The 15595-nt window shown below is 40.0% G+C and overlaps 2 protein-coding genes across 4 annotated transcripts; one reads left to right on the top strand and one right to left on the bottom strand.

Annotated features, from left to right (window-relative positions):
- The first annotated feature begins 35 nt into the window (after positions 1-35).
- On the top strand, positions 36-9230 carry stau1 (staufen double-stranded RNA binding protein 1). 3 transcript variants are annotated; one of them, XM_031757535.2, is made up of 15 exons: positions 36-220; positions 3003-3282; positions 3543-3664; positions 3748-3904; positions 4011-4167; positions 4288-4459; positions 4560-4655; positions 4802-5014; positions 5101-5244; positions 5371-5517; positions 5614-5689; positions 5771-6090; positions 6203-6325; positions 6853-6932; positions 8437-9230. In XM_031757535.2, the coding sequence occupies exons 2-15, from the start codon at positions 3099-3101 to the stop codon at positions 8522-8524; spliced, it is 2079 nt and encodes a 692-aa protein (XP_031613395.1). In that variant the 5' UTR covers positions 36-220; positions 3003-3098; the 3' UTR covers positions 8525-9230. The 3 variants fall into 3 exon arrangements, with proteins under 3 accessions (XP_031613395.1, XP_031613396.1, XP_031613394.1); XM_031757536.2 differs by having other exon boundaries at positions 2999-3282; positions 4014-4167; XM_031757534.2 differs by having other exon boundaries at positions 2999-3282.
- A 2269-nt stretch (positions 9231-11499) lies between these two features.
- LOC116334167 (retinol dehydrogenase 10-A) lies at positions 11500-15567 on the bottom strand. The gene is made up of 5 exons (XM_031757510.2): positions 14934-15567; positions 14001-14099; positions 13608-13753; positions 12197-12328; positions 11500-12063 (listed from the first exon to the last, which is right to left on the bottom strand). The coding sequence occupies exons 1-5, from the start codon at positions 15384-15386 to the stop codon at positions 11943-11945; spliced, it is 951 nt and encodes a 316-aa protein (XP_031613370.1). The 5' UTR covers positions 15387-15567; the 3' UTR covers positions 11500-11942.
- Between the last annotated feature and the right edge of the window lie 28 nt (positions 15568-15595).

Here is a 15595-nt window from a genome sequence, read left to right as displayed (position 1 = left end):
ACTTCCTCCTAGTCGATGTCACTTCCTGCAGAGTGAAGCGAGATAGTGCCATTCTCTTTAGTGTTTGCCCTGTCTTCCCAATGTCCACCTCCTCACCGCTCGCATTTCGATATCAAAATAACGCACTGTGATTCTCCAAACTGGCCATTAACAAAAGCAAACGGCCGTAAATCAGCGTGTCATGTGGAGTAACTAAAAACCGCACAGAAGGAGCGACGAGGTGAGCTTTACTTTGTGCTCAGACTTTGTCGGCGTTAGCTAGCTAGCGGTGACACCGGGTGCTCCCAGCCTCGATTTGAATTAAACAAGATGTTTCCTCCCCTTTTTTCTGATGTATTCATTTAATAAACAAATTTCAAGTGCTGTTGTCAGTGAGCTCTGGGCGTTGTCTTGCTGTTCTCAGCACCCGTTCAGTAACGGGGCTTGTTTTTGCAAAGATTGTCCTATCATGTCCACCCCTGCCTTTCGTAGCGAATAAGCTAGTTAGCGAGCAAGTTTCTCCTGTAAAGCTTGTACATCCAGCCGGCGGCCTGATTTTAATTAGGAATTAGCTGCCAGTAGCTTGTGCTGCTCACAGCTAGTCAAATCACTGACGAATATACAGGTCCAGAAAGCCTACCAGACAGTAATCGTGGTTGTTTGCAAGCGGCTGTATCAGCTAACCACCTAGCCTCAGTTTTTCGTGTTGTAAGTCGAGCTAATGGTAAACATTTTTTCTTAAACAAATTAGTTATTAGTATTATTTTTGTATCTAATAATGCTTAGCATGAGATGCAGGTTACAGTCGTTGCATGTAAATGGTGGTTCTGCTCTATCACAGTTAGTGAAGGCTCCCAGGGCCCCTTTGACAGCACGGACCCTCCCAGCTGTGGTTTGAATGAGAACAAAGTGATTTCAGTTTTTATCAGCAGCATCCTTACTGTGAGATCAAGGCAGCGAAAATGCTGTTAATAAAACATTACTGTGCTGTATTATTATAGGCACTATAATAGGCACTACGGTGTTCCCTTGGTCACTTGGCAGATTATCACTTTTTGTGCCAGTGATTCCATGCGTTTTTGTTTCCCATGTTTCCAATCCTTTTTGGCCATTTAAAATACCTTTAAATAACTGTTTTTATATTTCTTGCAGTTTCTGGTGTCCTCTTGGCCAGATTACTCTTTGACAAAACAAAAATGGCTTTTAATGAAACTTTTTAACTGGTTAAAAATGGATACATAATAGCCATAAACTGATTCTACCTTGTGATAGGAATGTTGTTTGTGGCTCAAGATAACTTGATATCATTCATGAGGGATACATTTGACATATGTTTCACATAGTATAGGCCAACAAGTTATTTTTAGCAGTTTAAATACAGCCAATCACTTTTTGGCAAAGGCTGGAAATCAGTTTTTGGCACAACACTGTTCTTATAGGCTGATTGATAAAGTTATCTCTCCAATGTAGGCAAACTGGGTGACCTGTGCTGGGACCCGACACATATCACTGTTTCTGTCCTGCTTTTCTTTAAATTGGCAAATGTCTGTAGTGCTCAAATGAACACAAAATTTGTATTTAACTACCAGTCAATGTATTTAACAGTCAGTCAAATGTCTGCTACTTACAATGAAATGTATTTACACCCTTTTGGACACTCCTTAAACCACCGTTAAATGGGTTTCATATTGTTATGCAGATGATATCCGATTGTACATTTCTTTTTCTCTGCCTCACAATGTTCCAAAAATATCTATCCTTCATGACGTTAATGATGCCATAAAGCACTGCATGGCTGCTGATTAAATTTGAGTTATTACTGGAAAAACAGAAGTTGTTGTTTGTGCTAGTGGCAGCTCAATCAAATGTCAGAAATGTAGGCGTTATATTGGACCAATTTCTTAGTTTTGAAAAACACAGTAAGTCTTTACCCATTGAAAGCCTGCTAGAAGTAACCATTGAAGCTCTTCTGAACTGAGCAGTTTCTGTCATATTTCAAGCGTGCTTATAGAACAAAATGACTGTGTGTGTGTGTGTCAGAAGTTGGTGAGGGTGGTCTCTACCTGGGCAGCTACCGAAACTATTCTTAAGGCCCCAAGACCACATCTTTATTGATATATACAGAGATTCCAAACTTGTCATTAATGGTACAGGGAAAGTTGTCAAATGATGTCTTTATGGGGAAAAGCATTAATAGTCTTGTGCGATCCTGCTTTTTTTAATCTACAAAATATTGTGACACACATTTTATTGTCTTAGTGGACTTGCCTCCCATTAAGTTCTTACTTAAGTTTAAGATCTTGGTGATCACTTTCAGAGATTTGCATTATCGAATGCCTGCTTACATTCGTGAACTCTTTCGTCCTTATATAACATGCAGATAATTCAAGTCTTTCTGCTCGACACCTATTGCCAGACTGAAAACTAATGGAGACTGTGCTTTCAAAGTTGCAGCTTCAAACTATGGAATGCACTACCATTACATTTGAGATCTGTGGACTGTATTGAAACATTAGTTTGAATCAATAGAAAACACATCCTTCTACATCTTGAATAAAAAGGAAAATTGTTTTGTACATAAGCCAGGATTTCTTCATTGCATTCCCGACTGATTGAATTTGCTAGAAAGAACATTTTGTTTTTGGCAATTGCAAAATGCAGAAAAATAAATAGTAAATTCACATAGTCCTGTTTAAGACCACTTTTTTAGTTTTTTTTAGTGTAACTGATAATATCAGGTTGACTTAAGCTTAGTGTACAGCAGTGCTGATTGACTGCTAGAAGGTGCTACTCTTGGTTCCCCTTGTCTGTTTTTGTTTTTCCCAACCCATGCACTTGTAAGTAAATTGTTCAGGTGTTTAAGTCTTTGTTTGACAGTCCTGCAATTGACACCTTTTATCTTTGACTTCTAGGATTTCTGCTCTTGTGAAGGTTTTGATGCTGCTTTATTTTGTCAAAATGAAGATTTTCTTATATCCTAGTTATTTATTATTTTAAAACTTATGTCCTCTTTTTCCAGGTAGACCCAACATTCAGATCACCTCAATCAGCAGTCCTCCCCCACTGTAAATTTATATTCTTGACCTCATCTTACTGTTAACTTAGCTAGAGCAGCGAAGATGTCTCAGCTCCAGTTTCAGTGTCCGGCTAGCCCCATGCCCGCTGCTTCTGCCCCCCTGCAGCCACAGCCTGGCTACAGCATCCCTTGTGCCTCAGGCACCCTACCGTCAGAGAGCGCCAGCCAGCCCATCAGGAGCTCCGCTCTCCCCGCAGGGTCGGCCACTCCCTACAATAGCACCACAGGTAGGTTTTCTGATTTTGTTTGGTTAAAAAGCGTACTTATCGGTCATGGCATTTAAAATAATTAGTTTGGGATTTATTGTTTAGTTTTTATGACCACATTATGCATCTCACACCCCTTTTATTGCGATTTTTTTGTTCAAAAATTTGTTAGAACCTTGCATGCTTTTGCCAGATAGTATGTGTATTAGATTGTGGGACTTTATGATGGTTCCTGTAGATAGTTGTAAAGAGAATTTTGGATCTTTCTTTTCCATAAACAGTATCTAACATGGCAAACCCTAAAGAGAAGACCCCTATGTGTTTGGTGAATGAGTTAGCCCGTTTTAACAAGATTCAACCTGAATATAAGCTGCTTTGTGAGCAAGGGCCAGCTCACTCAAAGGTACGAGTTGCTCACATCATTTTATTAGTACTGTTGTCCTGTTCTGCTGCAATGTTATGCTAATGATGGAGAATCAATTTTAGATTTTCTCAGTGAGACTCACGCTGGGAGATCAGCATTGGGAGGCAGAGGGGACCAGTATCAAGAAAGCCCAGCATTCCGCTGCTGCATCAGCCCTCGCTGAGACTACACTCCCTAAACCCACTGTGAGGACACCCCGCAGCACAGGAAAGCACCAAGGTACGCTCTTCCCACTGGTTTTATTGTGTTCTCTTTTCTAATTGTTGTTAACACCTTGTAGAATAGAAGCAGTGAATTCTTTTTTGTTTTTTTGTTTATCTTAAAGCAGATGTTATGACGCATATTACAGAGCTGAGTGCACTATGCATCAAACTTGGTAAAAAGCCTCTCTATAAACCCATCGACGCATATACGGGGATGAGACCACCGAACTTCAACTACAATGTGCGGGCTCCAGGGCCTTACCAGCGCTCTATGCAACAGTGAGTTTGCATCATTTAGAAATCTGAGCAGAAATCTTATTGTCTCTCTCTTTTTTTCTTTTCTTTTTTTTTGAGGAAATGGGGGAAAATGGGTTGTATTTAACTTCAATTGTCATCCAGGTACTACTACCCATTTCCTCCTGTGGGACCAATGTTATATCATGTGGAGCTTTCTGTTGGAGGCCAGCAATTTTTTGGGAAAGGACGAACGCGGCAGTTAGCCAAACACGATGCTGCTGCCAAGGCCTTGAAAGTACTGCAGAAGGAGCCAATACTGCAACAGTTGCCAGTGGTGAGGAAAGAAGCCCACACTCTGTGATTTTTATTGCTTCTGGGTTTTTGTTTTTGTTGTTGTTGTTTGTTTTTTTTAAACATGTCCTCTTTTTTGACAGGTGAATGGAGAGCCCGAGGAGGAGAATCTGAACAAATCAGAAATCAGTCAAGTCTTTGAAATTGCACTTAAACGCAACTTACCTGTTAACTTTGAGGTTTAAATGGATTTTATTTATCATTCAGAGGGGAATTTTATGTCATTCACCAATTTGTACACCACTGCATGTTACTGTCCATAATCTATTGAGTTTAATAGTATAAATGCTCCCCTACATCAGGTGTTTCCACTGTTGCTTTCCAGGTTTTAAAAGAAGAGGGCCCTCCACACATGAAGACTTTTGTAGTGCGTGTTACAGTTGGCGAGTTCACAGGAGAGGGTGAGGGAAAAAGTAAAAAGATTGCAAAGAAGCTAGCAGCAGCAGCGGTGCTGGGAGAGTTGAAGAGGCTACCCCATATACCCAGTGTAGAAAAGACGCAGCCCCGCATCAAAAAGAAAACAAAATCTATCATCAAGGTAGTGCAACTTTTATACTAGAGTTGGGATAGTGATTACACACCTAACGGCTTCCTTAAGCAATCATTAACCTGTCGTGCCAACAGCTGCAGACCAGTCCAGAGTATGGACAGGGAATGAATCCCATCAGCCGCTTGGCTCAGATCCAGCAGGCCAAGAAGGAGAAGGAGCCGGAGTACAGCATGGTGACAGAGAGAGGGCTTCCACGGCGCAGGGAGTTTGTCATGCAGGTGAGTCAGCTGCAGCCGAGGCATGCTGGCAGCAGCACTTATGTAACATCTGTCTCTGCTTTCCTCTGTCTGCGCTTGTTAATTTCTCATTTCGTTCATCTCTTCCATCTGTTTATTCTGGTCCAGGTTACTGTGTGTGGGCAGTCTGCAGAGGGAATGGGACCCAGCAAGAAGGTGGCCAAGAGGAACGCAGCAGAGAAAATGCTGGAGCTCTTGGGGTATAAAGTGCCTCAGCCTCAACCCCCAAAACCGGCACTCAAAACTGATGAAAAGGTACTGCTTAGACCTTCCTCAGGAAAGTCTCATAAATAAGTTAGGTGGCCAATGTTTATATTACATTTATATAGTAAAATTTTTTGTTATATTTAGACCCCAGTGAAAAAGCCTGGTGATGGGCGCAAAGTGACCTTCTACGAACCTGGTTCTGTAGAAGAGGGGACACTGGGTAAGACTTGATGGGAAAATAAAAGAAAAGTATTAACAATCATGAAGAAAATCATTAACCTTGGAGCCTTTTGTTCCAAAGGTTCCAAGGAGGAGGACTTCCGCCTGCCTTACCTGAGCCACCAGCAGCTGCCTGCAGGGATCCTGCCCATGATGCCTGAGGTGGCACAAGCAGTTGGGGCCTGCCACGGATCCCAGGCCAAGGACTACAGTCGAACTATACCCAACCCAGGCAAGACCACGATCACTGCCATGATTGCCAACGAGCTGCTTTACGCTGGGACATCACTGACTGCAGAGACTATCCTGAAGACTAAAAATAACATGAATCAACTGCCCCACGGCCCCCTAACCAGGCCCTCGGAACAACTCGGCTATCTGGCATCTGTGCAGGGCCTACAGGTAAACAATGGGTTTGACTTTCATGAGCTTAATTATTCAGTTTAAGTTGTGTAAATTGTTTTTCATGGTACAAATTAGTATAAATTATTTAAAATATATCATCTGCTTGCAGGTGGAATACAAGGATTTTCCCAAAAACAATAAGAATGAGTTTGTGTCACTGATTAACTGCTCCTCCCAGCCACCGCTCATCAGTCATGGGATTGGGAAAGATGTAGAATCCTGTCATGATATGGTGAGTATTTATTTCAGATACTACAGATTTAACACTCATTGACACCCTTTGTGAGTGAGCCACAATAGTGATGAGGGAAATACATTTTCAGTGATGGGGGGTATAGTCAGCTGTTGATGTATAATAATCAGTTGTTAAATATTTATTGCCTGAGAGTGGAAGAGGAAGCTTTCAAAGGTAATACAGTTTTCTTTCTCAGTGTGCAAGCCCTGAGCCCTTGCTACTAACAGAAAAACACGTTTAATAATTCCTAACTTTATCCCAGCAACTTTCCATGAAGAGGATTTAGAATAAATCTCGTGTGGAGTCGTGCAAGTGTGACCAAAAGGCACACGATTGCTGTTAATGTCATGATGACACATTACAAAGGCTTTAGGCCAGCTGTTTCCAAAATGGGGGCTGTGTAAGCCAGCTGCTTCATGCACTCCCACTCGTTTTTGTTGCTTCTTCCAAGACGGTAAGACTTCCAAGACTCATACTTTTCAGGTTACAGCTCAGATAACGCATACTGTTGCTTATTTTTTTAGGCTGCACTGAACATATTGAAGTTGCTCTCAGAGTTGGACCAGCAGTCAAACGAAAGGACAGGAAATGGACCAGTTTCTGGGTAAGCTATGAGATATACTGCCTTTCAACTTGTAAAACATTTACATTTTTGTTGCCGCTACGTCTTTAAAAACCTAATTTTCTCTTTTTTGCTTGCAAAAGAGACAAAGATTTGGAGCTTTGAAGCTATTGAACTCTTTCCAGTCAAGAAAGAGTTAAATAAAACCTTCAGACAAATGCAGCTGTCCAAAATTTGATGAATCACATACAGTGATGTCAGTTTGCATAAACGTCTGTTAGATCTGAAAAGTAAAAATGAGAGTAAAAAGAGGTTTTGGTGGTGTAGTGTTATAGAGAAGGGAAATGTGCCGATATTTACATATTGGACTAACAATATAACACACCTGATTCTCTGATTAAGTTGAGTTGCATTGTCGATGATGTGAGGTTGAAGTTTGAGATGGCACGAAAATAAATCCTTGGGGTTCGTGTATTTAGATTGTCCAAGGAGGAAGAGTGTGTGGGATGGTTCAAAAAAAAAGAAGAAGAAGAAAATCTGGACGTCTGATGCTTTTTTTTATGCTAATAGTGACACTAAACAGTGGTTGGAGACTGAGATGCAACCAAAAAATATGTGTGATGAACTTGTGAGCTTGTTACCTTGGAAATGGTTGGTTTGAAGCCCAGGACCAGGTTTGAGCCACTTGTTAGTCAGCTGCTGTCTTCAAAGCAGTTTTGGTGTGAATACAGTAATAAAATAGGATGAAGTCAGTCTGCGATCAGTTTTCAGTTGAACAGGGTCAAGCTGGCAATTACATGCAATCAGTCTGTGATAATACAATATTAACTGTGATAAATAGGTGAAAATGGAAAATCTTTTGCAACTCTATCCCTTTATACACGCATAGAAATTGACATTAACTGTTTATATTCAGCCTGAACCTTATAAATTTGAAATAGAAATGCAGAAATTACTTGGATGGGGGTTTAAATGCAAACTTACATAGACGCTCAGCAACTTTGCTTTTATATCGGAGTATAACCAGAATTCACCAACTGGCAAGTAGTTAAGTCCAGTCGGTACAGACTGACTCTGATTGCAACATGTTAGCAATCTTTCATGTTAGCAATGTTTTTAAATTAGGCTTTGGTGACAAATAACAAATAATCAATCTCTCTGAGAGTGATCGCAGTCAAAGTCACACCACAAATTTTTGGAGACAGGTTGCCTCCTATCAGGCAACCTGTGCCGTTACCCTCTGATCGAAAGTGGTCACCGCAACTGCTAGTTGTGCACCAAATGCAAGTCACAAGGAGGTTTCTGTCTTTTATTGTGTTACTGAGCTTATAAGGGGTGTAGAAAGAAGTAAACGCCACATCTTGTTAGATGTTAAATGATGCGGGGCTCTGTAAACACAACAGAATTGTCACATGTAAATTCTTGCATGTTATTTTAAAAAATGAAGTGAATATATTCCACTTCATTAAACACTTGTGTATGCAGACAAAGAAAAAGAGTGTTATGTGAGAGCTTAGCTAACTTAATAATTTTTTATTTTCCGCAGGTGTGGCAAACAAGAAATTGAAGGGGACTTGCACATCAAACAGGCTAACTCAAGCACATTGGCACAGACCCTGGATGGCACTGTTTAGATTATAAGGTTTGGTTGTAAAAGCACTAGAGAAAACTCAGACACTGTGTTCTTAGTCAGATTTAGAAGGCTACAGGAAACTTTGGACTCTGTAGACTCTAAACCATCACTGTTCATATTCACCATTACAAAATGTTCACAGTTAAACAAGATTAATAGGAAAAATAGACTATCCTTCTTGATGTTGTTTAATTGTACACATTATTTTTCTGTTGCTTTGTAGAAAAAAAGTAGCTGCATCCTAGCCAATGAAATAGGGGGAGAGGTGCTTGATAAGGGGAGGAGAAAAAGGAAGAATTGATTTACTGTGAACTCTTTATTTTGCATAGAACTTGTTTACTCTTTGTGAGAACTGCTAACTCTTGTTTTTAAGTGTTTTACGTTTCGTCCCCCTGCAGAGGTAGTTCATTAAAGAATATTCTCAATATGGTTTAGATCTTTGTCTAGGGTGCAGCTGGCGAACCTCTGATTTTCCTAGAGTGCTTTATATCAACCACAAGTGAAGTGTTATCAACATTACCATGTAGGGCTGGGAAGAATTTGTGATTAAATGTAGCGTGTTGTGATCTTGTCGAATCTGTGTGTGGCAGGGATGTTTCCCTGTTGCACCGGTTTCCTTGAAAATCCCTTTTCCTCCCTTATGTCAAACTCCCTACTCTTTCTGGTCCCCATGGTAATTAAATGTGCTTACATGCACAAAACTAAGATTTGCCATTTTGTCTCTTTCTTTGTAATGTATAGAGGTGTGCTCGATTATGATTTTGCACTGATGTTGGCCAATTTAAGAGTTGTTACAAATATACTAACTCTTTAATATCCTTCACATATGCTAAATCTTGTGAATCTCTGGGCAGATGGCATATTTTGGTGATTCATTTTTTTGATGTTTAAAAGAATGTAAATAAAGCCCCTGCAGCAAGCACACGGAGTGAACATTTCATAAACTTGTATCAAGGGGGTATATATTGTCTAATATGCCCTGATTGGACAGTTTATTTAGGTAGAACACAAAATTGACTCAATATTCAACTGTTTATGATACTGTCAACAGAATCTGCAGCAAGTAACTATTTCATAGCAAGTTGTTTACTGAAAAAGAGAATATATCCAGTAAGGGGCAGTTTTCTGGGTGAAAAAGCCTTTTTGATACCAGAGGTCAGGTGAAAATGGCCAGACTTCTTGGAGCTGATAGGCCAGCATCAGTAACTCAAATAACCACATGCAGACAATCACGTCTGAACATATTGCCTGAAAGTTGGTTCTGTTCATGACAATAGAGCGTTTTCAGTCAGAGGAGCGTTTAATCACTCATCCAAATGACATCTTGAGTCCCAGCTGACTGCAGGTTTCCCAAACCTTATAAACAGTACATTTGCATAATGACCAAAACTAGCACCATTGCATAACAATGAGCCATGGGCTTAGTTTCATGATTGTTAATATGCAAATCAAGAAACTAAGCTTGTGCAAATAAGTTCTCGGGAATCTGTACTCTGCTGAGACTGAAGAAGCCACTTGACTGATGAAACATTTGCTCCACTGAAAACGCTGGATCGTTCTGCATGCGTCAAAGACACCTCTGAATAAACAGCACATGGAGCGCTGAAGCAGATGGGCTACGACAGCAGAAGACTACACTATGAACGGGAAACTGAGGTTACAATAAACATGGGCTCACAAATATTGGACAATAGAAAATTGGAAAAACATTGCCAGGTCTGATGAGCCTCGATTTTTGCTGCAGTATTCACATGGTGGGGTGAGAATTTGAAGTAAACGACATGAACGCGTGGATCAACCCTGTCATGTATTAACAGTTCAGTATGTTGCTGTTGTAAAGCTGTGGGGAATTCTTCTTGGCACACTTTGGGCCCTTGAGCATTGTTTAACTTTTGGGATTTGGTGGATCTGGAGATTGGCATCATGGACGTGCAGCTGACAAATCTGCACCAACTGTGTGACGCTAACATGCAAATATGGACCAAAATCTATGAGGAATGTTTCCAGCACCTTGTTGAATTTAATTTGTGCCATAAAAAATGAAGGTGGTTCTTAAGACATAAACAGGGTACCAACCCAGTACTAACAGCATGTATATCATTCAGGTAGTGGTTTTGAGAACCTATTCTGTAATTAAAGTTTCACCCCCTCTTTCATTAACATTCAAGGTAGCTTGCTAACATTTTTATAGAAAATAGTTAAAATTGCTTTTATTGCACCTTTAATGTCTCATTCAGAGGTTGAAGGTATCATTACAGTAAATCTATATCTGTCTAAATACTGATTCTGCTAATTGAATTCAGGGTCATAATACGTCAGTTTTACAGTATTTACTTTAACAGTCCTATTAATCGTTTGTTGCGTTATAACCAAATATTTGCTTCATAAAAACAAATTGTGCATAATCTGAATCTTCTCATCCAAAACTTTTCAGTTGTTCTTACTTGAGTGCACAAACAAGAGCTCATTCTGGGAGTTATGACCGGAGACATTTACAACACCACATTGTGCTGCAGGAAATATTTCATCATTAGTCATACTTGTTCACTTGCATAAAATTCGAGAATGTTTGTCCAGTGACTGTGTTGCACTGCATCACTGCTGTCTTGTGAGATTAGCAATACTTTTTAGCCTTCTTCTGCTATGTAAACTACACGTGCACTCGTACATGCATGATCTGCAAGTGCAGTTTGTCCAGAATTTTCCACTCAAAAGTCCATATTAGCAGTCAGTCAGTGGAGCTAAGCATCTTTTTTCTAGAAGGGACAGTTCTTACATATGTAGGTCATACCTCATAAATACTAGACACATTATTATTAAGGTTATTATTCTTGGTCTACATAGAGAAAGATTAATAAAATTCCCCTTTTGCAGTGTTACTTACTTTTGCTTGCTTACAGTTTATGATCTTTACAGGAAAACAATGCACCAGACGTGTTGCTTGCTGTGTTCTAACAGCATTTGTAGGTGTTGTTTTAGGTCATTTTATTAAATGTGAATATAACACAGTATAGAGGATTGCATAACAGCTATTAAAGAAGCTTTCCCATTTGGATCAGTGTAGGATTTAATCACTGTTTGGGCATTTCACAGATTTATGGTGAAAACATTTCAAGGGCACTTTACATTTCATATGAGCATTATTGAAATCTTCTTGGAGGCTGACTACTTGGCTGAGTTGTCATCCAGTACAGACTTCCAAATGATCAGCCTGAAAATGTAAAGTCTGTTTTATTATTTCCATTTGACTGACTCATGGCTGCAGATGGACAATTTGGCCTATTGTTCACAAAACCCACATTTTCTTTCTTTCTTTTTTTTCTCTCCTGTCTGATGTATTGTGGACCCTTTGAAATACCTTTGAAGGTATTGTTAACATTTGTACTCCTAAAGTTGTTTCTTTGTGTAAAAATGTATGACTAGGCGACTGCAACAGAGCCATTTGTCACTTGTTTTTTCGTGGTTTCAATAAAGGGGTACATGCACTTGTCAGAACCCATGAAGCGATAAGCAGTCACGTTAGATTCCCATGGCAACAACCTGAAAAAGAACAAAGACAGTAGGAGCTTAAATGCTGTAATCAGCTGTTGAAAATGGATAGAAAAGGACATTTTCGAAAAGCATTGATCTTTATTTAGTATCTGGAAAATGTGAAGGTTGTTGTGAGACTTACGCCCTGAAAAGAACAGGCAGGTAGGTGAGGCGAGGGATACACACTAATGGCTGGTTTACCAGAATAGCGTTCATAGCCTGCTCAACACAATACTGGGGCTCCAGAGGGGGTAGTAGCAGTTCCACTTCCTCCCTAACATCAAGGAACATTTAAAATATCAAGCAACATGAAACATTAGCAATAGACTCATACATAGGTTGTGTCATTGAGTATTTGAGGACATTTTTTTGTCCTTTTAAGAGCAAAATTGGATGTAGCCTTCTATGATGGACCCTCAAAGAATAATCAGTCTGTATGTGTATGTGAGTGAGGTATATTCAGGTCTACAAACTAAACTCTCCTTGTTTGTGTCTAAACTATGACATTCAAAAAATTTTTTAGAGTTAGGAGTAAACATGTTAGGACTGTCAGTGACACAGTTTTCATAATTTTTCACATGGCAAGCTACAACTGAAATACAGACCTTTAATTTTTAATTACCAATTAAATTGTCAGTTCAATTCAATTTTCAGTTCAAATGAGTTCAGTTTTATTTATATAGCACCAAATCACAACACCCTTTACCTTTATAATCTAAGGTAAAGACCTTACAGTAATGCAAAGAAAACAGGGAAAACCCCAACAATCATGTGACCTCCTATGAGCAAGTGCTTTGGCAACAATGGGAAGGAAAAACTCCCTTTTAACAGGAAGGAAACCTCCAGCAGAACCAGGATTAGGGAGGTCTGCCGGTTGAGGGTGAGTGGATGAAGACAGTACACAGACATGCTTTGGAAGAGAGCCAGAGATTACCAGTAACTAATAATTAGATCCAAATTTAGCTCTTGTTGAGGGTGATGAATTGTTCATACTTTCTAGGGAACTCTATATTTTTGCTTTTTTGTAGTCTTCTACATAGATGGATAGAGATAAACCGAAAAAATTAACCTGTGTGTGTTTTATCGTATTTTAATGTTCCTGAGTGTACCAAACTGTCGAGTTGGCCAGTGATGGATTTTTGTTTTGTTTTTATTTCTGTAGAGACCTCTTTTACTACAGCAATAGCTTCTAGATTCAAAATACTACCTTGAGAGTCAGCGCTAGACCTTTTACCATCTAATTAATGGGAAAAAAAAGGAAAAGAAATAAATAATTACAGAAAAATAGACTTGTTCATTAAAGAGGTCTTCAGTGATATTTCCAATTAACAGAAAATAGGGGACTCTGGATAAAAATGGCAGTAATTCCTCAACAGTTAATGCTATGTTTTTAGTTAAATGGCTTGATTAAGGGTTGAGTCTGCACTCTTGTCACGTCGCCATTGTTTCATGATGTATCTATTGTGGCAGGAAAGAGAGCCAAATTTATGAAAATTGTTTCACTCGCCACAGTTTTTGGACCTTAACTGTATGTGATTATTATCTTGGCGTACCTTATCTTGCAGCCTTCAAACATGCCCGTGTCCACGATGTAGGGACACACAAGGGTAGTCTTCACTCCTTCTACCTCCTCAGCCAGCAGCTCATGAGCCAGAGACTCATGGAAGCCCACTGCAGCAAACTTGCTGGCACAGTAATCCTACCACAAAGAAAATCTATCCATCAGAGCTTATTCACGCTGCTTTTAGAGATGCTGAATATTCATTATTTGTGATTTGCCAGCCCTGCTTTGACTGCCAGTGCCGTTATATGCATTTTAATGTGTTACTTGATTTTGGGACTTTGTGAGAGAACAGTGTGCAACACAATAATAAAGCTGCCATATTCTTATTAGTCATATTCTCATATAAACTTATTGTAGTGGTGTTTCTCCTGCACTGGCTCACCTCCACACAAGCTGTGCTGAAGAGACCGAGGACGCTGGCAATGGTCACGATGTGTCCGTGATTCTGGGCCTTCATTTGGGGGAGGAAAGCCTTCACTGTCTGAGGCCCACACATAGGAACAACCAGACAAACATGCATTGTCATAGCAGCAAAATGGAATGAGGCAACAAACTGTGCAGTGTTGTTAAATGTGACTTAAATACTGTTCAATGTGTAGGTTATTGTGTGTAGCTTACGTTGCACAAGCACCTCCTTATTAAGAGGATTGATGTCAAAGTTGCTAGTCCATAGGGTGAATGGGATAATGCTCTTGACGCAAAGCAATTTTACATTTCAAGTGTCCCTCAGCGTTTGCACAATAACATGCTCTGTGTACAGCCGACTGTTAAAAGATTATCCAGTATGAAATCCAAAAGAAAGAATTCCAGCTCTCTGAATCTTAGTCGGTAAAAGTTACTGGCCAAAGATGTGCTATGATTTGATTGTGTAATGTATGTTTTATGTGATGTGCTGCTAAACCGTTCTGCCTTTTGTTCCAGCTTTTGGCATTTTCACAGCTGATTAACTTTCAGCATTTATCTTCTGGATATGCATGGTTAGTGACCTTGATTGATTTCTGATCAGTAGTTTGCAATGATAGTTGCATACTTAGACAGGAACACATTTTCTTTTGACCATACTCATAAAAACCACAGTATTGCTCTGGATAATCAAGTTAGAAATAAAAAAAGAAACTAGCTATGGTAAGCCCCAAAGCTTAACATCCAAAATGTTGTGATACACTGGCATCTACAAGTATATCCAGCTAACAAGAAAGTTGGAAAGATTAAGTAAATCTGGACTGTTAAACCACTCAAATAAGAAGCTTCATTGCTTCACATGTGACTGGGGAAATGTCTTCTATACATTTGATTTTGATCATAAAGTTCTTACCCAGAACAGAGCATGACAGTTGACTTTCATAGTCCTCTCAATCAGCTCATCAGGACAGTCTAGGATGCGCTTCCCAGCCACCACTCCAGCATTGTTCACTAGTATTGTAACGTCCCTGCCGAGGTCCTTTCTCATAAGCTCTGCGTTGCGGTACACATCCTCCCGGCTGGTTACGTCCACTGTGTAGGTGTACGCCTTTCCCCCCATCTCACGCACCAGCTTGGCTGTCTGCTCATTGGAATTGCTATCAATGTCCCACAGCACCACTTCTGCCCCATGCTTGGTGAATTCCTGAGCAAAGAGATGGCCCAGGCCACCGCCTGATCCAGTTATGAGCACCAGCTCGCCATCAATGGGCTTGGTGCGTGGACGCAAGATAACCCGCAAAGAATTTCTCAGGATGAAGTAAATGACATCCAGCAGCATCATCTGGAGGTCCATTAGAAAGATCATTTTCCCCTCGTCTTTTACCCGCTTTTTTTGTTTGTTTGTTTGTTTGTTTCTTTGTTTTTTTCACCCTACAGAGGCTCAGACTTTAGCCCTGTTCCCTGAAAAGGCGTGTTTTCCTACCTGTCCTACAACCAAGGTGGTGCTTTCCTCCTCCTGTGACCCTCAGTCTTCAACTGTGGCTGATTTAAATACTCTCCTCCCGGATTAGAGGA

Source organism: Oreochromis aureus, linkage group 5 (assembly GCF_013358895.1).
Source record: "Oreochromis aureus strain Israel breed Guangdong linkage group 5, ZZ_aureus, whole genome shotgun sequence".
In the NCBI taxonomy this organism is placed as follows: Eukaryota; Metazoa; Chordata; class Actinopteri; order Cichliformes; family Cichlidae; genus Oreochromis; species Oreochromis aureus.
The sequence above is the reverse complement of the archived record's forward strand: the minus strand, read 5'-3'. Positions and strand labels throughout refer to the sequence as shown.

Coding starts and splice junctions, on each gene's coding strand:
- stau1 (XM_031757535.2), top strand. CDS start 3,099: ATGTCTCAGCTCCAGTTTCAGTGTCCGGCTAGCCCCATGCCCGCTGCT. Junction 3,283..3,542: donor TCCCTACAATAGCACCACAG/GTAGGTTTTCTG, acceptor TTCCATAAACAG/TATCTAACATGGCAAACCCT. Junction 4,460..4,559: donor TACTGCAACAGTTGCCAGTG/GTGAGGAAAGAA, acceptor CTTTTTTGACAG/GTGAATGGAGAGCCCGAGGA.
- LOC116334167 (XM_031757510.2), bottom strand. CDS start 15,386: ATGATCTTTCTAATGGACCTCCAGATGATGCTGCTGGATGTCATTTAC. Junction 14,100..14,933: donor ACTGTCATGCTCTGTTCTGG/GTAAGAACTTTA, acceptor TGTGGGCCTCAG/ACAGTGAAGGCTTTCCTCCC. Junction 13,754..14,000: donor TCAGCACAGCTTGTGTGGAG/GTGAGCCAGTGC, acceptor TCTTTGTGGTAG/GATTACTGTGCCAGCAAGTT.